Here is a 26,665-nt window from a genome sequence, read left to right on the forward strand (position 1 = left end):
AATTGCGGCGTAAGACTCGAAACCGCGCTCACGGCTCGCGTCTCGTTCCCGGGAGATGGTAAACCGAGCGTAGCGCGCTGCAAGTAGAAATAGACAGTCGCTGTCAGACGCGCGCCTCAACCGCGGTAGCAACCGAGCCATACTTGATCGATTAATCGATGTCGGACGCGTCTTTCGCTCGGGAGCTTATCATTCTTTCCAATCTCCGCAATTTCGCGTGCGAATCTTCTCTTTAATATTTTTTTTTATCTCCCTCGTTGGATCTTGCACCGGTATCGAGTTATTCGATGCTGATATTTTTCGCTCGAGTCCGTTCGAATTATCGCGATTTTTTTTTCCAGTCGGAAATGGAAGTCGATTTAATCTGTGCGCGTAATTTTTACGGCATCCGTATTGTAAAGCTCACATGGTATTGTTTATCTTATCCCTCGTGAAAAAACGCGATATGTATTCTCAATAGAAATGCGACAGCTGATACGTTATCGTTATCGCGTTAATAATTCATCCTTTTCAATTGTCAATATTTCAAGTACAGATATGTTGTAAGACACATTTTTTTACGTACCCGCGTTTATATATTATCGGAGATTGGAATTTATCCGGTTTTATCGCATAAGAATCTCATTATTGTTTCTTCATTTTTGATTGCGAATTATAAATAACACGCTTGCAATCTCTTTCCGCCATCGGGCTGTGAACCGGTTAAAAATACGATCCGTATAATATCTAATGACTATAAATACATCGAATAACGTTTATATCATCCTCGCCAATCGCTAACTATTATTTGTAACTCGCGTTGCAGAACGCGTATGATGTGCACTACGCGAAGTCACGTCTCGAGACGAGCCAATTCGTAATTCGAAGAGTCAATTTTTTTGGATACGATTCAGCGCAACGCCTTCGATGCTATGAATATCTCGAAAAATGTGTACGTTGAGGCATATAACGCGAAATCTCATGTACACAAATTAACGTGAAGTTAAGTCCAAGATTAGCGAATAAACTCTTGTTATTTACTCTCGCGTAATTGTATACATCTTCTTGCATCTCGTCAAAATTCCCTAATTCTCAATATTTACTGACTCTGAAGCTTCCGTCATTTCCCCTAAAGTAATCTCTCTATACTTCCGCTGAAGAAACATTCTCGATGATCCGGAGATATCCGATATAGTCTCTATACTCGTTCGTTAATATAGGGTTCGATATTTACTCGCGGATGAATAAAGCGAGTCGAGCTCAAGGAAGTTTAGGTAAGGTAAAGAGAGGGAGAAAGAGAGGGGAAAAGGGAAAGAAAGAGAAAAAAGAAGAGAGAACAGAATGCTTCGTCGACGCAGCGTCCTGTACATGTATTTCTAGCCGCCAAACAGTGGAAGCGCACATTACACGTGTCTTAGTTATTTTTAATCTCCGACGAGGTACGTACGTGTACCGGACCCCCGTCCCATTCTCCGCGCACCCTCTGAGCATTAAAAGTTATGTACCTGCCACCTAGTCAAATTTTTCGTCTCGGTGGTCCGCGACGAACACCAGACGATATAGTGGTTAAAAATATCGCGGATACACTTCCCCCGTAATTTCCGTACGACCGACGACATAACTCGATGACCTGATCCTCCCCCCTGGATCGAAACATCGCGATCGTCACAAGGAATACTAAACAAATCGTGCGGTGAAACGCGATTCATCGATCGTACATTATTAATTATTATTACAATTTTAATCGTGGAACGTTGTTCAATCTATTTTTAACAATATAATTAATAAAAAAAAGATACAAGTCTTAGCATTTTGTGGGAGAAATTTGCTCACTTGTTTTTATTTATCGATCTCCAAAAACATTCAATTATGAATATTTTAATTAAAAGGAAAGATTTGTATATATTTTTAGGATTTATGGAGAGAGTCTGTTCTGGGAGGAATAAAACGCTATTCGCGAGGCGGATTCAATCATGAATGCTCGATTGTGAGTTGAATCGAAGCATCTTAAAAATCTGTCTATCGTATGATTCGCTGAAATATTTCTCAGTTAAATCGCATCGTTCGATCCAACAAGTCATAATTACCAGCGCAAAATTAACGAAATTGCGAATGTGACTTCTCGCTCTCTCTTGTGCCGGAGAGCTTTCACAATTTATTATTTCGTTCTCGTGTGAAACACGCACATTTTATGTGGGGTACATGTTAAAGAAACGCGCATTAATTATTGTTGGAACGTTTCACATGTCGCCTTGACCTTTTCTTACGAACTGATATCGAAGTCGTCGCCTCATGGGATATTTAATATCCAATAAGAGCACAAAAATACACACATATACCTTACAAGTTGGGACTTTGTTTCGTTCGTCTTCCGACAGGGAAAAAAGCAGGAGACGTATACACAGAATGTCCCGGAAACCATCGAGCATTCATTTGAATCGATTTTATATCGGACGGAGAATTTGGAGGGCGTACCAGATTGCCTGGTAATTTTAGGCTATTCTCTGTTTCCTCGCGAGCTCGAATCGATACCCGAAGGTAGGATTCCCTCGTGTTTTCGCAGCTGCTCGTGCTTCCGCTTTCTGAAGGGTTAATGGACGTAGTTTAACACATTCAGTCGCGAATGATAAACTTGTTAATGAGCTGTGGTTGTTAGCGTAGTTGCGGCGCGTTAAAAGTATCTAGCACCCGTGTATGTGTGTGTGTGTGTGTGTGTGTACGTTTCTGTGTGCGTATCTACATCTGTACGAGCGAGTGTGGATGTATGTAGATTTCCTCCTTTCATCGTCAGACGATTGTTGTCGTTCATCTCGCTATTGTACTCGCTTACGCGATTATGCAAGAGACGAATCGGCCCGTTGTTCTCTCGTCGTCCGCAGATATCGGTTCTCCGCCCCCTCGAAATGCCTTAATCGCGGTTATTACTTTTGCGAAATTGCGATAAGTTTCATTATTTTTCACTGGGGATGGAAATGGGGCGGTCATTTTTCAGTTGCTACGTAAATGTTAATTCCGCGCGCGAAATCTGTGCTTGGGGCAATTTATCCCAGATCGTGTAAAAAAAAAAAAAAATCGCCGCCATTTGTACGGCCATTTAGACGACATTCGGGCTGAAGGGGTTAAAACCCGGCGGCTTCCTCGATTTTCTCGAGATTTACAACGACGGCAAAATTCGCCCGGATCAAGGCAACACGGTCGTCCGCTATTTTAATCCCGTTACTAATAATACCGTCTATTTTGCCGTCCGCGGAGCTCGCTTCGGGGAGGAACCTTAATTGAAGTTAATATCCGCGAAGGCCGACGTGGAACTTCAATTTCGAGGGAAACACTGAATAATTGATCGGCGAATAAATCGATCACTCTCGACCGAAGATAAAGCTAGGCCCCGCGCTCTCCCCTGCCCCCCCCCTCCCTCTCCCGGTGTGCCTCGTACTTTAACAATTTTACATCCGCGTCTATAAATTGCCGGCCGTTGCTAAATTATTATTACATCTTCAGCGCGATGGAGCTTCCTCGTTTACAGAGTATCCCGTTTCCACGACGTTTCAACGATGGATTAGCGAGGACGAAAAGTCTAATATCGAGGTGTTAATCTAGATGCTAATAAGTTATCGAATCTTAGAGTTCTCGAGTTGAAAGTTTTCCTGTGAATATTAAGCGGTAGTTTAAAATTTAGTTTTTTTTCCGGACCAGACTTTGTTAACGAAATTTGAACTCCAAGGCAGGTTTGAGTAACGTCTGCACGTACATATATAATATTAAATGTTGAAAGGTCGATAAATAAAGCGAGATCCCGCGATATTTTTAAGAAGAGAAAATGAACTTGCCAAAGTCATCAAAGATTACGTTATTATCATAGAGACGGTTTGTACGGGAGGAGCGAGGGAAGGAGAGCCTCGAATGATAAAGCGCAATCGATGACTGATAAATCTCAGGTCGCTCAATTTAGTTTGCGTCAGGCTTTTCGCTCGTCCCTTGATTGTGTTTACGCTTTGTCTTCGTAATCTGATATATAGCGCACGTGGATAAAGTACAACATACTTAACTCAAATCAATTAATTTCGATACGCATCCAATCGATTTCCTCGATCTATTCGCAAGAGGAATGTTTGTCGCGAGAAACGATCAATCATTATCGTGATCGATCGTCCTTTTTCGAATTTATCAAAATAAATTATTTTCCAACTATATTTGCACGTGTATGTGTGTGTGCATATTAAGCTGCGTCAAATCTCTCAATAAAAAAAAAAGGTTTTGAGAATTCACATATTATTTCATGTATTATATGATTCTTTTTAAATGATTCCGCCATCGTTACAATTGTCTGAAAAAATAATGAATTATCTTACTCTTTTAAATCTAGGCAATCTGTGTAGGATTCAATATGCTAAATTGAAAATTAAATTGGTAAAATCAAATCAAATAAATTGATTTTAAGAATAATTATAACAATTGTGTGCGAATATTGTGTAAATGTTTCGTTTATAGCGATATTATACAAATGAAACAAGTGTTGGCGGCGTGACACTTAATAGAGTGCATACGCACTCATCTTTTCACGCATCAACAATTATCTCGATTATATAACGCAATTATTTTCCGCGGTTGGTTATCAATCGGTTAGTTTCTTTCGCGATATCCAAGTTCGTCCGTCTTTATTCGACTCGGGATCACATGTGTCTTAGTTTTACCTCGGGATTATGTATATACCCCGTGCTCTAAATTCTTCACGCGTTCCCGCGACCGTCTCCGAAAATAGAAATTAATTTCACGCAATGCGTGCGCGTCAACGGGAGCCTGTTTAAATTTATTACGGAATTCTATATCATATCTGGAATTTTTTTCCCCTTCCTCTCGCACTTTTTCCCCATCTCCCTTTTTTCCATCGCTGTTTGTACGCGCGCATCGTCGCGGTTCCTTGTTGCAAAGTGATGTGTACATTTTTCTTTTTTCCTCGTTATTAAAACTTTAAAAAGCTGATAATTTATCTCGCGCGCGCGTTCTCGCAAGTTATTCTCGGTCGGGCTTTTTTCGCATTATTGTATCGATACACATGCGCATGTAATCCAATTTAACATGTAAATAGGTGAGGTTATTTATATCCTTCACTTTTTACACATCGTGGCTGGATGCGTGTAAAAATAGGGAAGAACCGATGCTGCCGGCAGGATCTCGCGTTAACTGTTAAAGGTATGCACATTGTTGTACTATGGACGGCGATTAAAAGGCATCCGCGCAAAGAGCGCGCTGTGTAGAAAAGATTACGGGGACGCGCGATAAAAGTCTGTTAATCGTGCAGCGCCCATCTTTTTATCCGCCTTTATCGATAATGTGTAACGAAACATTGATGAAATTCAAGATGATTTAAACGCAGACGGTACGTATCACACATTTTTTTCCTCGTCGTCATTTTTTTCTTTGTCGTACGTATAAATAAATTACACCTCGTTCTTTCAGTCTTAATAAAAGTAATTTTTTTTATAAATGAAGAATACCCCATACTTGCTGAATATCAAAGATGATATTTTTGGAAATATACCAAAATATTTGATATATTTTCAAAGAGATATTGACTTATCGTTTTTCAAATTGATGAGCAGCTTTACAATTATCGGCGTCGAAATATTTTTAGCATTAACTGGCGCGTTTGATTTTCCTCTTTAATTAATTAATTTTTCCTTCGTTACACAGAATTTCGTTTTATTCGGGGAATTATTTTTTTGACATGTACATCACTTTACATCTGCGATCTACGTTTCGTTAAATTTAGCCGCATCAACCATGAGGCATACATACTCGTATAACGCGAAGATATGCTTTTGACATTGTCGGTGATGTATAGTCCTCGTGTGCGAGAGAAGCCTTCTCGTTGGCGGAAGAGGTGACACGGCTCAAAGCTGAATTGCATTGTTTTCTGTTTTGTACATAAATATTATTTTATTATTGCGTGTCTCGTTTGCACGCGCGCGAGAGAATGAAATACTGGCTCTGATAGCACGCGAAAAAGATTTCGAATACGCGCCACGATACGAATGACTTTTCCTTCCGTGCAAATGTTTCTCTTTGACGTGCAGCGTTGCGTCTGGATTCAGCTGCGATCTGAAATAATTTTCCATAAATTTCACCTGTGAATTTTACGTGGGATACGATTTTTGCTCTTTGTGCCCGGCGGGGGAGATTAATACGGGATTAAAATAATAACCGAGATTATTATATACGATATATATTCATAATGTTATATTATATAATATAAATTAAATTCCTCCCACGCGTCGACGCGCGACAATTTTACGAGCTGTGACGTTCAAATGATCGGGATAGATTTTTATTTCGCGCACAACTGTCGGGGATATAATGAGATCGAGGTGTATATTCCCCGCGTTCTTTGTCAAGCCACGAGCTTCGTCGTGTCAATGCATATTGCATTTTCTGCCGTTATATTGACATGACCTTTTAAAGGATTAATCGATATATGGTCGCCTCGCGCAATAAGGTGTTCCATCGACGAGAGACAAGGGCCGCGAATGCCACCGTCGTCGCTCTCGATAGGAATTATCGTAGAATCAGGTCGCGACTATTATTTATCCCCTTTCCATCGTCGGGATTCGGGTCAATCGATCCGATATCGGTTACATACTTACATCGTTAACACTATGCGATGCCTAGAAAGCCGCGACACGCTTTATTCGAATCTCGTGATGCCTATTCAACGCATGCATCGAATGTGCGACTTGAGACGAGTTTATCGTACACCGATACCAAATTTCGATCTCGTACAACTTTCTCGAGAATTTTCGATCAAGCAGCTGGCACTGAAAGCACCAACAATATCTGCTAAATTATGTATGCATCAGCGGCAAAAATAATGTACAGCATGTTCCTAAACATGTATGAAAAATTCCAACGGATGATTTCTTGGATAATTTCTTGAAGAAAAATTCAGATACATCAATATCCTAAACGGCGCAATTTTCAGGCTATTCAAGGTTAAAAAAATAAAATTTGAAAAAATATATTTTAGTAGAAACAAAATTATAAAAATTATTGGAAATGACACTTTTAACCATGATAGATGAATCTATTCTCTTTCTCATTAATTGATGTTTAAAAAATAGCAGATATTATAGATTGTTTTGCATGATGCAATTATGCGATTCCTTCAATCTTTAATATTTTTAATCGAATTTTTAATTTTCTTCAATTTTGTTTTTGTCAAAATATATTTCTTGTTATCTTTTTTTTAACCTTGAACATTCTGTAACTTGAAAACTGTTTCAGACATTGGTATATATGTACTTTTCAAGAAATTACTCAAGAAATTATCTCTCGAATTTTTTTTCGCGCATGTTTAGGAACCTATAATTATATGTTGATCGATTATTACATTTATTATAGTGTATGAGATTATTTACAAGACTATCTCTAAGATTATTTACTATCAAAATGACAATGACCTAGTCTTAAAAAATAGCCCCGCAAAAAATCGCTTCGACGTTGATTTCTGTGGGAAAAGAAACCCATTCGTCGATTGCGTTGTTATTCCTACGGAATTTCTCTTTTATAATCTCGCGTTGCTTATGCAGTCTTAGCGATCCTGGTCGAGCATCTCGTTGAAAGCCGAAACGCGTTTCTCGCTGCGAGTTACGAATGCCAATCGCGATGATTTCCGAGAACAGTCTCTGCACGCGTCAAAGATCGACGCGATGCATTTTAAATATGGCAACGATCGCCTCTCCCGACTTCTTCGTTTGTTGCATAATTTCACCGCTGACACGCGATGCGATTGCATGGTGAGGTAACGCGATGTTGTTTGTCATTAGTTTTCTGATGAATGGTATGGTCAGGGCCGTCTTGTTATGCACACGAAGAGATAGCGTAAAATTTACACGAAAAAAAAATAAAAATTTGCATGAAAATGATATATAAATAAATCTTTGTTACGAGCCAAGCTTACGAATCGCCGAACAAGTAAAATTTCTATTAAAGATACTTGATTTGTTATTTCGAGAGATGTTGTAAAATTAAGCTATCTGTCTCTTTCGTCCATGGATACATCAGCCTCTCGTATAATTTGCGATAAGATAATGAATTATCACGGAGGCATATTTTTTTATCTAAATTTTCACTTCATCACGCTTCTCGCAAGTATCTCTGCACGTTTTCATATCGTATCGCGTTTAAAAAGATTTATTTTACATTAGCGGGATGAAGGATTGGAGGTAAAGGTAGCATTATACGCCTCTCTCTGTCCTTTCATTCCGGCAAACTCTGCCATTATGAATCCGGATACGAGCATTCATATGCAACGTACGGCAATTTCTCGACCAACGATTATTACAAAGTACTCCTCAGCATCATTCCGCGGAAAGAATACAAAGGTTGACGTATACGTTTACGTACGATTGTCGCACGCAAAACCGCGATAAGCGGTTCGTTTGTATTTTCCGAAGCCAGATAATGCTGATTCATTTTCGAGGCGAAACATCTCGAGACTTTTTCCATAGGACGCAAATTTAGAACAAGTAGAGATATCGATACTCCGAGAACAATATCTCGGAAATGTACCATCGAATATTGACATTGTGCAAAATGATGGAAAATTATGAATGAATATTCAGCAATAGGGAGCGGAGGGAGAGGAATATTCTCAAAGATTGAAATAAAATACACATTTAAAGAAGGCAATATCTATATTTTTAATAAGCATGTCGCACGATATAATTATAGATATATTAATTGTTATCGGCACAAATATGTATGCGTGCACGATAAGGAAAGAAAGATGACATACATCTGCTCTAAATAATAATGATAAGTTTATAAAGTCTGTTCTCTTTATACGAGTCTACTCCCTCATAAATAAGGGATTGCAATATTGATACTTGTGGGCGCTCGTAAATTGTTGCGCTAATATCGACGTTCAATCGTATCGATACAAGTCTGAAAAAGTATAGCCATCGGGGATTGGAAATGGTGTAATTTCGTCGACGGGTTCGATTACAGTGTTCGGCCGCAGGTCGCGTTTCCGTTGCGGGAAAAACACGCAGGGGATCGTTTTCGCGTGTCGAGAATCGGAATCCGAGCTCGCTTCGAAATTATAGGTGTCTTTGAGCACCTCCTCGCCGATGGGATACCCTTCATCAGGGTCGCGTAACCCATCGGGATTCGCCTCCCGCCCCCGCCCCGCCCCGCCCCCGACCTCGACCCCGCTGCCGTCAGCGACGTCTTTACAAACAGATACGTCCGTTTGTCGAGTCTCGTCGAAACGATTGACGTCAGATCGCGTCTTACGACAGCCGGTGAGTTTACATGACAATTATTTTAGCGCGTTATCGTGGCTTGATAGCGCGGGTCTCCGGTATCTTGATTACCTGTCAAGTCTTTTATCGGCTCTTGGAGCAGCTCGCGCTCGCGTGGAAGAAGGTTATTTTCATTCGCTACTTGCCTGACTCGCTATTCTAAGGAATAAGCCCCTGTGTGACACTGTCATATAAACCCGGATCTCTAGTCTCTAGGTACCCCTAGTTTCACCGTGGCCGACGACGGAGCTACAAACGTCCGACCCGAGCCGATTATCGGATCTACCGCCGTGTCAGAGCGTGCAGTTGAACGCAGACGTTCGACTGATGATGGTCGTGTAATCGTTTTACGCCAATTAACAATCCTCGTATGAATATCCAATTCTCGGTCGTTCGTCGATCAAATCGCATCAATTTTGATTATCGATGAAACTCGTGTCAAGATTATTTCGTTCCGTGAGACTGATTGATCTCGCCGGAAAAGTAAAACACGGGCTAATCATATTCTGATCATATTCTGTAAATATGACTCATCTGTAATTTATCATTTTAAATCCCAAACAACATATGTGTAAGTAAAGTAAGACGAGCATTTTTTTACGAAAACGTATAGATTTTTTGTAGGTGACAAGTTACATCGATGATACGCATTGAAATTTAGATTTATTCATATGAAGTATTAAATATTAATTGACTGATAATTGGCGAATAAAAAAAGCTAGAGAAAATGTCCGTTGTTATTAATGGCACTTATTCTCTTATTTATTTTGCCCAATGTATTACAAAAGTTAAGCTCCTTTTCTACTTTACTCAAGATATTAACTATTATTAATGGACATTTTTTCTCTGATCTGTGATACTGTATCTCACATCTATATGCAAATTAGAAATGTCCTGACCTAATTTCGGCGCTGCAGTAGTGTAGGTCGACGCGCATAGATCAGTAGTGTAGATCGATGGCTGGCGTTCTATCGTACCTCGACGACTAAAACTTTTTTTACCAACAACATGACCTTCCGTGTCGACAAAATATATATATATATATATATATGTGTATATACCACTCTCTCTATATTATTTTTTAATAATAAAATAAATGTAAAAGTTTCAACTAACAATGAAGATTATACGGTAATATCATATCTTGCTTAATAGGAAATCTCATTTGACAGCGTATAATCTACTATTCCTTAGAGGATATAACACGCACTCTTATTACCCCATTATGCTTTAATTAATATAACTAAGGCTAACGAAATAATACATTACATATATAAATTAACTATGGAATTAAATTTTCAACACGCCAGCAACTCCGATTACCTGGATGATTCCGGTTCATCGATCGAACGTACTAAATCGTTATAAAGATACGGATTCTTGGAAAACAAGAAAACACGCTGACGTCAGCGCTTACGTCGATATTCTTAATTAACCGACTCAATTGTTCATTATTACAACGATTTAGACAAAGATCTCGGAATTCAAATACGCAAGTGTACGATTTCATGGAAACATTGGGTTTTGGTGAATAAATAATTAATTGCCACTCGCGCGTGTGTAAAGCTCTTGAATTATTACACGCTTCGTTTCGCATCGCGAAATTTTTCCCGATAAATGGTCGGTAATGGCGCTTAATTAATTAATATTAATCACACGCCGTCGACGACCACTCTCCCTTCCCACCCGTGACCCATAAACACACTTTTGAATCTTTACGAATAATCGATTAATCGTGAAACTCGTTTAAAAAGTAACGATGTAAAACTAATAGCTATCGAATTAATGACGATCGGGTATCGTGGATTCGCGAATCGCACAGATGTTCGTTCTTAACATAATTATAAAGCGCAACTGTACTCCCGGAGTTTATGGCCGCAATTAGTCACGGGAAATGAATGCCGCCGATGACGATTCATGGGCGGACGGATCGTGACGTAAGAGTGGAGATTAAAGCGCTAGGCGAGTGCGGCTCTATTAAATGTCAAAACTGCATCTAAATATACGCGCGCGTACAAGAGTACAAATATGAATGCGAATAAATATACAAATAAGCGTGTCGAAATCTATTTCTCAAATCGAAACGAAAATTATCACTCATTTCCCTTCGTTTCCCGAACGAAACTGTGTTATACGAAGAGGAAAATTCCTCGAACTGTTAAATTGAATTTTAATTGCGCGGCGAAATTGAGATTTATATAAATATCTTTTCGAGGTTTATATAAAGAGCTTTTCATTTAAACTAGACAGGTAAATGTGGGAGATACTTAAAATGATAATAACTTACTTATCTTGATATCTTGAAATATCTCGTTTCTGACGTAAATTAATGTCCTTAAAAAAGATATAATTATCAAAAAAAACTAATTTGCGATTACGATCGATCAATTTCAGTTTTTTTTAATAATGTCCGATAAGTGATGTCATCGCGATGGATCGATCTAAATTAAAGATCGCGAGCGTGAGACTTTGTCTCTAAATAAGTCCTGCTTTTTTATTTATCACGATTATTTCATAACTTAATTAAAATCGTATTACGAGATTACCATACACAATCGTTCAACAATCTTATCTTGTGCAACAAAGTAATAATGTTTTATCGCTGCTTTCTTCTTCGTTAGACTAGTTAATATTTATATACATAAAAATTGATGATGCCGAATATCTGGCATCATTGGAATGCGCATTACACAACTAGTTAATATTTATATACATAAAAAGTCTAATTTTTAATACTTTGTGCATCTAGAATGTTTCAAAAGCTGTTTTCTGGGATACATATAAATGTGCATATATTTTTTAAGACAATTTAATTATGCGATAATTGATGGAATAATAATTTAAAATAAATTAAAACAAAATAATTTAAAAATAATTAAAACATAGACGTAACATTTCTAAGCGAGGAATGTTGGATTTTCTTTGTAGACCATCCTGTAGAAATGGCGTACCAGAATGGGTGCGCCAGTTCGACAGAGTTGGAGCGCACGCACGAAGACAGCGCGACGCTATTTTTAATCACGAGCAAGCCTGCTAAATGGAATTACTTTGTCTTTTGCCATTCCGCGAAATGCATCCGCCGCGTTAATACGCGCATAAAAACCCGATGACATTTTTATGCGAATTTATGGCGACTTTGAAAACTAATGGCATCAGGAAGGGCACATTCGATTCCACCACCGAAAGCCTTTTCGAGACAAGGTTTTTATTTCGCGTCACAGAAACATCACGTGTATTTTACGCGTTCAATATTCTTCATTACTTTTCTGATATCCATTATCGCTTTGATTAATTTGCTTAATTTGGAAAATTAAGAATCCATAAACGCGCTTAAGGTCAGGCAATTAAATATCCATATGCATATTTTCTTGCGCATATATTCTTGTTTGTACATTTTTTTCCGATATTTATTATCGCCTCGAGTGACTTGGAAAAATTAAAAAAATAATCATGGTATCTAATAGTGTAATTTAATAATTAAATTAATAGTTTAAATTATTACATACAATGATTTTTTTAAATCTTTTCAAGCGAAAATTCATCTGCATAATGTTTGTATCTTTGTATCTATTCATTTTTAGATATCTTTCTTTCAATCTTTTAATTAAGAAAATTGATTAACACTCGTCGTTTCACGAGTGGATGAAATACTCGAAATTCGGTGAAGGTCTCTTGCTTAATTCAACAAGAATCAAACAAGTTTCGAGACTACATTTCGATTTACGAGGCAGACGAATGGCCTGATTAAGATTTAAACATTTTTTGCAAACCAGGTTGAGTTTTTTTGATTTAACACATTTGCTGATACAATTTTTTTTTTATTTCGATATTTACATCAAGTAATTTGATTGATAAATCGCTTATCTCTATTTTATCATACTCGACTTAAAGTTTGGCAAAAGAATGGACATTTTGCTTGCTGCTTACATTTTACTGGCTACGTTTTTTTATTGCTATTGGCTTAAATCTCTCACTAACACGCAATGTATTTGACGTCAGCAAACGCAGCCAAAATATCTTGCGAAGAACTGTGATAGAAAAGGATGGGAAGACAGAAAATAATGCAGTTTTATCCGAGCATTTTCTCAGCTTCACTCGTTACTATCCATTTTACTTGTTACGTTCCATTTTACCCCTTTTTCGCTCTCTTTCTCTCTGCCTATTTCCTTCTTTTTCTCCGTTATCGGCGAGATAAAATTGTTCTGTTTCCACGGGAAGCTTATATTATCACGAGGGCAATCGTTTCTCGAGGAAAACCAGAGAGAGAAAAGCGATCGGGAGATGAAAAAAATCCCTCTCTGGGCACATCTCACGCAGAATGAACGAGGGATGACTGTGCAACCTTGATCATTATCCGAAACGATCCTTGCAAATGACATCGTGACGAGCGAAAGATCCGCGTGAAATTGATTAAATTTACGTTGCTAACAGCCGATCTCGCTCTTTATCGCTTGTTAATTTCGCTTCTGGAGAGAGGAAATGAATATCCTTTGAGAGACGAAAAAATCGAAAGAAATAAAGTAGCGTGGCGCGTAATGCGTTTTGTTTATTTAAAAAAGCGGGGAGATCCGTCGATACACATTTCGCGACATATATGTACGTTAACATATTAATATTAATATTTCCGTTAATATATTCCGTTGTGCAAACAGCAAAAAAAAAACAAGCTGCGATCTTGTCAACAGCTTCCGCGGAAAAGTGAGTCACGCCTTGTTAATCGCGCGGGGGTGTGTTGATGGAACAATTTTTCGCAACGCTACACACCGCACCGAATTTTCCGACAGGCCAACAAACACCGCAGAATTCAATAGCACGCAAGAATGGATACTCCATGTTGCGTCTCTCGGCTTGTAAAAGAGACGCGTCGATGCGTGTATTAGCGGCGATTACGTTACACGATACACGTGCGCGCGAGAGAGAGAGTGGGGGGGGAGGCTGCAACGATAAAGCAGGAGGAGGGGTCTATCTTGCCTGGCACGCGTGCTTTGACCAGTATTAATGCGTGTCTCTCTCTCTCTCTCTTTCTCTTTTTCTCTCGACAGTTATGCTAATGCATCATACAGAGTAAGAAGGAAAGAGAAAAAAAATAGAAATGAGATGGATGTTTAATTCATTTCAAAGATAAAAATTTGAAGATGTAGGACGTTTTCCTCATGTCAGCAAGTGACACAGAGGGCACAGTGTAACACGGTGAATCACTTCATCCTTCTTTACGTTCGGCAACCAACAAGGATGAAGTGATACACTGGGTGCTCTGTGTCGCTTGCTGAGAAACGCCCATAGACTATTATTATAATCAAGTTTTCATATATACGGAATTGTTAATAATTTTTTCATTTCCATCAGAATCAATTTAACATTTTTCGAATTGGAATTTTCTTTCTTAGACGCTGTTGAAATTTTTCAAGAAAACACCAAATGCTACTGAGAAAAAAAACGTAGTGTACAAAAACTTTAAAGACTTTTACTCGAGAATTGGCAATTCGATGAGAATGCTTTCATTATATTCCCAGGATATTATGCTTTTCAAAATAAACAATAGAGGAACGCTGTGTTAAAAATGGTAAACAAAGCGGGCGACGAGTCGGCGATGAGATGTGTATATACGTTCCTGCATCGGTCCTACATCGGTTAGTGTGGTTGATTACGTGACACTGGACGGAAGTGTTCCGGACGGCGGCATCCGCAGTCCCACGTGGAGCCGTAGAAAGGTCGGATCGTCGCGAGCGGAGATAATATTACGCGTGTGTACATGTGTGCGTGAGTGCCCGCCAGCGTGTATATGTGCGCACGTGCGATTCGATACAGGTAAGCGCGATCGATATATAGCCGGGTCGGTTGGTGAAATATGAAGATGTGTAATAGGAATAAGGAGTAAATAAATAAAAAGGAAAAATAGAGAGAGGAAAGAGCGAGAGAGATTACGACGTGTGTGTGTGTGTGTGTGTGTGTGTGTGTGTGTGTATGGATCGCGGATTGGCCGATCGATCGGTGATGCGTGACATTTTATCGTGCGTAACACAATGACATCGGGCAAGTAAATGTGTCGCACAATTCCCGAGATAACGCACCTCGTATCTCCGTTATCCGCATTACTCTAATCTTCCATTCCTTTTAAGCAAAGTGAATTAAGCGGATTAATCATTCAAGCGAATTAGTAGTAATGTCCTCAATTTGGATAAAGCTCCGACTTTGATTGCTTTAATGGGGACTACCTCGTTGAGAGAGATAAGGGTTCGTATTACAAATATTTTTACTCGTGTCACACGCATTCCTACCTTTTTATTATCTCATTATGTATCGCGACCGCATTGTTTTTTTTTTTTTACCGTCTTTTCTACGAGACACCTGGTTTCGTATTTCATCGTTCCTCGACTCGTATTCGGCCGCGAGGCCGAAATTTTCGACATCTTGGCGTTTCGCCGAGGACCTCGTTTATAGCGACGCGATATTGTTAACGAAAAATATCCTTCGCGAACGAGAATATATTCGTTGCGTGTAATATACGTAATAATAAAAATTGCGACTTTCCGAGGCGCAGTTGTGAAAAAAAAGAAAGAAAAAAAAGAGAGAGACTCTCCCCCCGCGATACACATATTCGTTCGCGATCGCGAGTAAACAAGCTAGAAAAATCCACAAACGTTTGAGGAGCTCGATGTTTTCGCAGGATGACGTCATGTGTAGAAAACTCCCGCACACGAATGCTCAAAGCTCTACTTTTAATGAGTTCACTTACACATACGCTGGACCAACAAACTCAATTTCGCTCCCATGGCTTCGCGAGTCTGGTTCGTTTTATCTCCGAGTCGCGACCGCGACTTGCGCGAAAATCCGCGCGAGAAATCAATTTTCCCGAGATAAAAGGCGGATCTTTTTTTCCTGTCACGACGTAGAAACAACTTATTCGGAAATTGCGCGAGGAATGGCTCGCGTTTTTCGAAGGCCGTCTATAATTAGCGGAAACATAATCGAAGCACCGTGCTCTCGGCGCTACTTTATATTCGCCGTTCGTTTTACATGTTTGTTGCGCGGTTAATATAGCGTGAATTTTAATTTTACATACGCGTCGTAATCATCTACGTATTAAAAAAAAAAAAACTAAACGTGTGAATTTACGATTTCGCGTGCGCACTAAGAGATAATCTCCTCGTTATTGTAATCCGCGCGTGGGTAGGACTTATGTATTCTGGAGTAGGCGGTAATTGAAATGATATGTGATTCCTTAACCCTTCGTGGAATTTTTGCGTTATGTAAGAGTCGTATGAAAAAAGGAAAAGAAAACATGTGTGTTGAACACGCGTTGAATTATTAATCTCACGCCTCGTTAACCGGAAACGATGTACGTCATTTGCGAGGATATTAATGTTAAAAAAAAATCGCGCACGTAACAAAGTTTCAAAGATATAATTATAAACACTTGTAAAAATTGCAAACAAATATTATGACAAATGTGTGACGCACAAAATGTTTAATGGCATATTTTTAAAGAATCGTTCATAATATTTTTCTCGAGCCACAGATATTAGCGCATCAAGAGTTATTTGCGTGAAGAATCTTTAAAAACAGCGCAATCAAGATTTAATAATGAATGGTCGTGGCATGAATGATGCATCGGGACAGATACTTCCTATCATTTGAATTGTGTCTGATAATTTTATCTTACATCACCTGGATGTGAAAAAAAAACACATTCTGATATTCTAACAATTTCGATAATTAGTCAGACATTGTTAGTCATTTTTCTCTCAATCTCCCTTGTCGAATCTTGTTTTCTTGTGTTGGAAAATATTGAAATATCCATTAAGAGTGATTAAGTGACGCAGGTAGAAAAATAATAAATTAAGACACGCACGTCCAACATTCCGAAGAAGGACGGGGGAATTACAAGGTGAAAATTCTTATTCTCGAGCGATTTGTTCCCAGATCGATAAATTGTTTCCCGATTACGGTATCCATTTGTCAGATGAGCCGCTATAAATTCCGAGTTTAACATCGCGCCGTGTTGCTTTATTACAATAAAGCGATTTGTTTTTTTACACACGAATCAGACGTATGTAAGCGTGGCGGTGAAAGTGTTGAACAAATATATGCGTCACCCACGACGACGATATTGTTGTTCGCTTAACGACCATATCACGAATGCGAATGAATGTTAGCCGACGCAATTTAATGTCGTTTATATCGATTTAACCAGCGAGTTGGCGCGTAAAGGGGCACCGTAAATACGTATATTTATTTGCACGCCCTTTCCCCTTCATTACATCTTCGGCGCCAACGAGCGTGTCTTGGGAACATTAGAGACCTCACGGATTTTGATAAGAGAACTCGTGGACGATACCCCAGGCGAGACGATGGCCATATATGTGCGTGACGTGTCAGAATGTCGGGAACGCGCGCATGAGAGCTGACTACATTTTGCGTAGGACGCCCTTTAATTCATGAATCATTCGCTTACTTCTCTATCGCGTGGCGAGCATGTCCGATGATTAGTTGTGACAAGCTATTACTTATTCTACGCGCTTTCATGGAACGTACTTTTGCTTGCTTCATCACATTTTTTTCGACGATCGAGTGATTAATCGATGATTCCCACTCTCGATGAGTTGTAATTTATTCTTCCGATATTTAAAAATCACGCATTACGCACGTTATTAGTGACGTAATTAGAAAAAGAGAGGATGGAAGTGATTAAATCGCTCTTTTTATAAAGACGATTATAAACATTATATCAGGAATATACATTTATAAATAGAGAAAAACGTATTCTGCATTCAAGTAAATATTATTTATGTTAAGTATATCATAAGTTTGTATATCCGCAAATATATCACAAGTTCACTACAAGCATTAAATTTCATTGAATATATTCTGAATTGTGCAGTATTTTAGTGAAGAATATTAAATTAAAACAAAAATTTGGCTCGCTTACTACAAGAGTTGACGTAAAGTAAGTTTGATTTTTCTTTGATTTGACAACTTTACAATATTCTTGAAGAGAAAATAAATGCTTCTTTCGAGTACATGATAATGAGATTTTCTAACACTTGTGACGAGTATGTTTTAAGACTATTATCAAGAATATATTCTTTGTTGATGAAAACTATTACTTAAAAAAAGAAAAAAAATGGAGTAATCGCTTTTCTTGACAGTAGAATGACATTTTTCTCCGTGTACGTGATGTAAAATTATTTGAGATTACGGGCAAATATGGTTGTCGCTTCTTTGATCATTATCTCGAATCGATTTGACAGAATTTCTTTACACAATATTTCGCGTGCTTTTTAAATCTAAAATTTTGAAAGCGATAACTTGTAATATTTCATTCTTATTCCCGCGTAATAATGTACATAACAATTCACGACAGAAAACGGAGTAAACGGTGAATCGAGTTTGAGATGATGAATAAAGTGGATGACACGCGAATCTGGGTCGTAATTCTTCACGTATGTTCGATTTTTTTCCTCTTATTAATATTCATGAATATCCGGTTGTCTTACGTCGGATCCGACGTTTGACGTAGGACATTTCTCGTCTTAGCAGCGGCGGACGGTGGCTGATAAAAAGTAGGAACGTCATTATAACGTTACGTGACGGAAGCAGGCAGGTACGCGGATGAATAATGAGAGCGACTCATGCAAAAACAATTGAATTCGCTTAGCTAAGAGCCGCGTCTAAGCGGATAATAAAATCCCGCTTGGGTTCTAATTCGATGAACGTGCGTAAGCGGTGACATCATTTCGCGGTGACTCCACCTCTCTACCTGTATTTATACGACCTCCGGTGTACAGCGTATTAATGACGATACGCTCCCGTGGCCACTCGCGGTCACTCGTGAAAGAGCGAGCCGACAACAGCCGGTGCCTTCGCATAAAATGTCATCATCGCGACACGTAATCCCCGCGAAAGTGTGTAATGGTCCGTCACAACCTTCGCAACGGTTTCTCTCCCGACTCTCAGGATTCCGTGATCGTGATATTTATAGCATTGTGTCAGACGAGTAGACCGCGCCTCGGGACACGATTCAATTACTCGTCCGATACGCGAGGTACCTGAGTCATTTGGACGTCATTGAATCGCGAAATTTATTCAATCGATTTCATATGAATGAGGAAGAGAAAGTGCGCGCGTATAAGCGATTAAAAATACATCAATTTCTCGCGCGAGATATTTAATTTGTCACTTTTGTCCAGCCAGCCCGGGAGATGACGCGATAATTAACCGTGAAAAAAATGACACTTTGAACGATCGGCTTAAAGTCGTGAATCGAAGCGAGTCGAAGAGAATTATATATTTTTTGCGGCGACGAGCCCGGCAGGGATGTTATTTGCTTTTTGGAAATATTTCAAGTCGCGAGATCGCGCTATAAAAGTCGCCCTAAGTCGCATGTATGTACGCGGCTTAAACGCACGCGACGAAACGCAATTATGCGCGCGTGCCAAATGCTTAAGGCTGTACAATTTAATAATAATAAATAAAGCAGCGGCCGCAAATGGAAAATTACTTTTGCTTACGTAATTTGTCGGTTGGATCGATATGTAACAAGTTTTTTTTTTCTTCCTCCCGGATTTACGCGATTTATCTGTAAAGTAGGGCGATATAAATTTCAATAATTTTCATATATCTCCTCTCGCTACAACAGGCCAAGATGTTTATTCCACGGAAGTCTAGAATTCTCAAGAATTTCCTTTGTATTTGGAATAATCATGGAATTCTATCGGGATTCGGGGAATTTTTTTAAAAAATTCTCTCTGATAATTTTGCATTTATATTGTAAGCAGTCGGCAATCAATCGATAGCCCAAATTGTGGCTTACGTGTTAAAAATAATATTATAAATATATACGTAAATAATAATATGAAATTAATAATATTATAAATAAATATCTATTTCTAGATATATTTAATGTTTTAAAAAAATATTAAACATACAGCACATGTGTATATTCATTGATATATATTGAATTTTTAGCGATAAAAAATGGAAATATTAAGAAATAGTGCAGTTGCAAAAACACTCGAAACTTAAATAGCTTTTCCTTCTTATGAAAAACATTAGAAAACGAGGATAATACAATGATAAAGTTTATTTGGTTTTAAAATTACACATTAAAAAGATATTCAAAGTATTCTCTTTACCTAGAATTTCGAAAAGAAATATCTGAAACGATCAGAATTTTCAAGGAATTTTTTTGCAAGATCTGAGTCATCCTGTGGGTGTCTTAGCTTTCACATTTGTTTCCGCATTTTATTCGCTACTATTCCTGATCGTTTATAACGTCGCGTATTATTACAATAGGGACATCGTGCATGCACATTTTGCGTGGCGAGAAAGTGCTCGAGCCTCGTCGACGATATATCGTAAAAGGAAGGAACGCGCGCGATCAGCGTTGATTGTTACCGTTGGTTGAAAATAGCGCGTGCCGGGAATGAAAATTATGTAAACCGTGAGTGTGCGAATCGAACTGCGCGCGTGGCGCGGCGTCGCGACGCCGACGACGCCCGGCGTCTCGACGTCTCCGATTATCTCGCCGTCGATCTTTTATATCGCGGAGAGAAAAAGAAGCTCTTATCGAACAGATTATATTTCTATATCTCGATGTGTATTTAGGTCGCCTCTTTCCTCAGGACGGAATTAATTTCTCCTCCAAGCAGTCTCTTTACATACATATAATACGCACACATACATACATGCGTATATATTTACGTATTTATTCTCCAAAAAATATTGAATTACAGTACATGTGCTTTATTGTAATTTTTTGCGAAAAATATTGACCTCATGAACATTATTCAATTTTTGTTTCAGTACTTGATACATATTTATAATATATATTTATCTATGTAAATAAAGATAGCATAAAACAAATGTATGTTTACGCTTTGGTCGAGAAAAATAGAACGCAGAAATGCTATGGAAAAGCGAGCATACATATTTTTTTCATTCATAGCATTTTTATTTTCAAAACTTAAATGCGCGCACATACATCTGTTTCGCTTTAAATGCGAAAAGTGATGACGGAAAAGTGCAATTAAGAATTAACAGGTTTAAGACGTAACAAGTTTAATGAAATGAATGAATCCACAATTCGCGCGAGAAAAAAAGAAGGGATTAAACAAAGAGAGAAAGAGAGAGAAGTTACGCTCGCACTCTACTAGAGGGCAACACGAATTGATTATTATTTCGCTAATGGCTCATTTCATTAAATACTCTTTTCCATGGCGGTGAAGAATCTAGCCTCGCACCTTGCCAGATCGCTCTGTTTATAAAGGCGATAAAGTTTCTCTCTCTCTCTCTCTCCTTCCGCATACGTCATTCGCTGACGGGAAATCATGAAGTTTTGACGGGTAACGAACCATAAGACCGAGTAGGTACATCCGGTCGATTTCATCGAAAATCGTCGCCCTTTCGTGCACGAACCAATACGAAAAAGAGAATCGTCGAAAGGTAAAAAGACATCTGTTTGTCTCTCTGTCTCGCTCCCCTTCCTTCTGTTCGATGCGCAGTTATTTTTAGAGCAGCGTGTTTGTATTCTTTTATCGAGCGAGCGCGAGTGACAGCTCGCGGCGTCGTGTTATTTTCCGTTGGTCGGGGCGGCCGTGTTCGCGGCTTGGCGAAAAACCTCCGCCAACTTCACCCCGTCCCCGCGAGCTCCGCGCAAATGTTCACGCCGTCAGTCGAGCAGTGGCCCGAGCCGCCCGCTGCTCTCATAACCTCAAATCCGGGCGGCGCTTCGGCTTGCGCATTCCTCGCTCTTGGACCAGGAACGGGATCGAGTGAACTCTCTTTCCTTCAACTAATCGCGGATTCGATGCTCCTCGATCTCTCGCTTCGATCGCCGGGGACTCTTCGTGATACACGGACATCCGGAGAGTCGTTTGCTCGGGCGCCGGGTTAAAGGAGTTTGACATTTAACGCGAAGCGCCGCGGAGGGTCGACATGATACGTGCATGTGTATGTGTATTATATGCGTATGTATGTGGGGTAGAAACCAGCACGGTGGAGCGATGTTGCTCCTTTCGACGTCGCTGCACATCCCGGAATCAATAATCGCGTTGCATAAGCGACGAGAACGAGAGCCGCGTATCCTACCTTGTCATTGTCCTCGGATATTCGTTTCGCATCGTGATACGCGGTTGCGCCGATATCGATTTTGTCCGCGTTTTGATTCCGGAGCCCCGCCGATCGACGAGACCCGTCTCGTGCGTTTCGCGCGACTGTCGTTGGACAATGCGCGCTCCACGCCTTAGCACGGTAATCTCAAGGATTTTCATTCTTTTCCTCAAATCTGTTATGTTTTACAGTTATATAATTTCCATTAGATAACAGTATGGCGATAATTTGATTATTCAATAATAAATAGAAATGCGTGTGTGGAACCTGCTAGTGTATAGATACAACTATTATATATTTGTATTTAAAACTTGCAAAACTGCTATATATTTGTATTTAAAGCTTATGACAGTTTGCAAACTTTGCCTCTAAACAATCTCTCTCTATTATCTTTCAGCTGTTGGTCCTCCATTCGTTTGGAGGCCAGTGGAGCAGCGACGCCAGAAAATAATACGAGCTGTGGTAGCCTTGTGGAAGCGTAACTGTAGTTGGCTTCGGCCAACAGAGGCGACAGAGATATCATGGCGACGATAGACGGCCGGCCGGCCCAATATGGTGTCACGCTTAAGCAACTCCGCGAACTCATGGAGTTGCGGGGGCGCGAAGGTGTCAATAAAATCAATGGCTACGGTGGTGTGCAGGAGATTTGTAAAAAGCTGTATACTTCACCTAATGAAGGTAACATTTTCCTCTCAACGTATCAAAATTTCAAATTACAAGTGGAAAAGAAAACATATGGAAAAGAAAACAATTTTGATATGAAAGGAATACGATGTAACAGATATGTACATGTATATCATGATTCTCGTATCCATATAGGTCTTAGTGGATCAGTAGCAGACATACAACATAGGCGAGATACATTTGGTTCCAATATGATACCTCCAAAACCACCAAAAACATTTTTACAGTTAGTATGGGAAGCATTGCAAGATGTCACGTTAATCATCTTAGAAGTAGCAGCATTGGTTTCATTAGGTCTTAGCTTTTATCATCCAGCTGATGATGAAAAACGTAAGTATAATTTACATGATATGATATTGTGTACTTAATGAATGATTTCTTGTTAATAAGAAGAAATGTCGGACATTTCTATATGTTTAAAATCTTTCAACATTTATAAGATAAATTTTGTTAATCAATTTTAAAGATTCTGAGAATAACGTGTTCTTTCCACTTATTTTCAGCTTTAGTAGATGACGACGAAGCGAAATATGGTTGGATTGAAGGACTCGCTATATTAATTTCTGTAATTGTGGTGGTCATAGTGACTGCGTTTAATGACTACTCCAAGGAGAGACAATTTAGAGGTCTTCAAAGTCGGATAGAGGGAGAACACAAGTTCTCAGTTATACGGCAAGGAGAAGTGAAACAAATTTCTGTGTCTGATATTGTTGTTGGTGACATTTGTCAGGTATATAAAATTGGTGTTAAATAATATTTTTAATGCTATTAGAATATAAATTTTCCAAACAATATTAAATATGTAATACAATCTGTTAACATTGGATATTTTGTGCGCCGACATTGTTAAATATTAATTTAGTAAACAAAAGTAAAATTTACATTAAATTATCTGTTTAATAATACAGATAAAATATGGAGACCTGTTGCCTGCAGACGGTATTCTTATACAAAGCAACGATCTCAAAGTGGATGAATCCAGTCTGACTGGAGAGTCAGATCATGTAAAGAAAGGGGAATCATTTGATCCTATGGTACTTTCAGGTAAGATTGCTTTTCTTCAATTAAATAGTTATTATGCTGGATTATTTTTCTAACGTAGGAAAAGTCTTTTAAAGTGTTTAAACAATTTTTATATGACAAAATTTTATCTGCAATGTATTGTATTGTTAAAAAGGTACACACGTAATGGAGGGTTCTGGAAAAATGTTAGTTACTGCAGTAGGTGTAAACTCCCAGGCGGGTATTATCTTTACTTTACTGGGTGCTGCTGTTGATCAACAGGAGCAAGAAATCAAGAAAATGAAAAAAGGTACGTCTAATTGTTATTGCTGATTGATCGATCAATCACTTTGAATGATTGCACATTTATACAGAGGTTACTAAATTTTTAGAGTAATTTGTAATTTTGATATATAATTATATATATATATATATATATATATATATATAATTTCTATGTATATAACATGTACTGTGTATATGTACATATATACATATACATATACAATACATGCTTCTCTCAAAGTTCCATTAGATTTTATCAGATTATTTTTGAGATTGATCCCACATTCGCTCTCTTTTCGCTCTGATGATTTAGTATACCTATCTCTACACTAACAACTTCTGAATCATTTAGTAAACTTTACTCTAAAAATTTTATTGAAGATTCAATACATGAATGCGTTATGATATGTTCATAGTAGCAAATATAGATTTTATGGCAATCTGTGCCTCGTAATAGAAGTTGTTGGTATATACTCTATCATATTCCCGCATGACATTTTCGAAATGTTTCAAAATGAGTGTAGACGATTCGCAGTGGACGCATGGTTTTGACGTGAATTGGTGTGATCTTTTTTTTTATTATGAATTTTACAACAGATCCATTTTTTTTCATTCCCCGTACTTTGTACTCTCGACATTGCATTTGCCAGACTAGATTTTATACTTTTATTAACTCATTAACTAATTGATTGTAAAGGATTTGCGTTTCGATTTGTCAATGTTTCCAGGATAGACACTTTTCATGTATTTTTAGAAAATATTCTACGTAAAACTGCCATGATACAGCAGTATGCATTATTTTATGGCAATTTCCCTCCATTGATAAGAAATTTTTCTTCTCGTTCTCTTGTTTACACGCAATGTAAAATAAAATAATACATGTAAAATAATATATTATAGACATTATATTGAATATTATAATAAGATGCGAGTTATACATTATGATATCTATATATTCGCGAATTATCCTTATATTAAAAATCTATTTACATATTTTATCAAAAATGTGCATTTATCAATATAATTTTTTCAAGGTACTATTATTTGATATCTTGCGTTTGTAAATCATTTATATTTTTGTCCCTCTCTCTCTAGCTATAAATGTTTTTGCTATATATAATGTTTTTTTTATCTTTGTCTGATATGTGTATATGAAATTTTATATTTGAAAATTTCAAGATTGATGAAGTTATTATCGTTATATAATCTCTTTCAAAATAATTTTGATAGGAATTGTCTTAAAAATCAGGTACTTTTTGTATCAAATCAAAAGCCGAAATTTTTGCCGTAAACATTCAACATATTTTAATAATATTCAATTCTAAAATTTTATTTACGTGATTAAATTTGTATAAAGGGAAAAGAATTATTTAATTGTAAAAATATTTTATAATTGCATTTCAAATTACACATTCACCAGAATCTTTTATTCCCTCTTTATCTCATACAATATTAAATAATGTTTTTTAATTTAATCTTAATTTATTCAATTTATTATTAATAGCTCACAGGAAAAGTACGTCATTTTTGGGACATTTTACACATTTTACAGAAAAATTATATCAAGATATCATAATTCCTTTCTTTGAGCCATATCCCCTTTATAAATCTTTCGTTATTACACAACCTAGAAGGTGAGAATTTGTATTTTATTGATGCGAATTATCCATAAAAATGCACTTTTAGAGTTACATTAGTGAGATTTTGATATATCATAGAAGCAATAGTTGCTTCTTTATGTTTGACCTTCTGGGCTGTACTTACCTATCTACCCATTTCCTTTTTTAGTGTTAAGTACCCTCTTGCGAAAATTAATGAAAAATGAAAAATAAATTATAATAACGAATTATAAATTCTTTTAATAACGCGATTTATTATACCATTGGCATATATATTTTTCAAATAGATTGCTAATCAATTTCATTTTGCATGTATTTTTTTATCTAGAGGCTAAAAAGCAGCGGAAGAAGAAGTCATTACCAGGTGAATAATTCTAAATAATATATATATATCTATATATATCTATATATATATATTTTTTCTTATTTTTATTATCTCGATATTCATATATAATTAAGCGTATATATACACATAGACTCGTGGCCAGAGTTTGAAGTCAAGAAATTAATTGATCGTTTTGAGTCCTCAAGACAGCATTCAGTTTTTTTAAACTTTCTCTCACTTCATCTCACTTTTTCATTTCTCTTCTGCATTTCGTTCGGGAATTTTCTTTTCTCTGTGTTTTTACTTCGATTAATTGTACCTATGAGTTTTACATTAATGTTACGTATCTCCAAAGCAATTTT

At 37.8% G+C, this 26,665-nt stretch overlaps 1 protein-coding gene across 17 annotated transcripts in view; it reads left to right on the forward strand.

The window, feature by feature from the left end:
* The window catches only part of LOC105254317 (plasma membrane calcium-transporting ATPase 3), a 71,184-nt gene that overhangs the window by 5,216 nt on the left and 39,303 nt on the right, over positions 1 to 26,665 (forward strand). For 11 of the 17 annotated variants that reach the window (XR_889441.3, XR_889439.3, XR_889440.3 and 8 more), the window contains 6 exons: positions 22,786 to 23,066; positions 23,208 to 23,402; positions 23,576 to 23,802; positions 23,981 to 24,116; positions 24,250 to 24,384; positions 26,307 to 26,342. Coding sequence is in view for 14 of the 17 variants with exons in the window: in XM_011262897.3 (XP_011261199.1) it covers positions 22,910 to 23,066; positions 23,208 to 23,402; positions 23,576 to 23,802; positions 23,981 to 24,116; positions 24,250 to 24,384; positions 26,307 to 26,342 (886 nt within the window). In the remaining 3 variants the exon portion in view is untranslated. The other 6 variants (XM_011262909.3, XM_011262903.3, XM_011262899.3 and 3 more) reach the window with 5 other exon arrangements.

This window comes from Camponotus floridanus, unplaced genomic scaffold (genome assembly GCF_003227725.1).
Source record: "Camponotus floridanus strain SB8 unplaced genomic scaffold, Cflo_v7.5 scaffold160, whole genome shotgun sequence".
Taxonomy (NCBI): Eukaryota; Metazoa; Arthropoda; class Insecta; order Hymenoptera; family Formicidae; genus Camponotus; species Camponotus floridanus.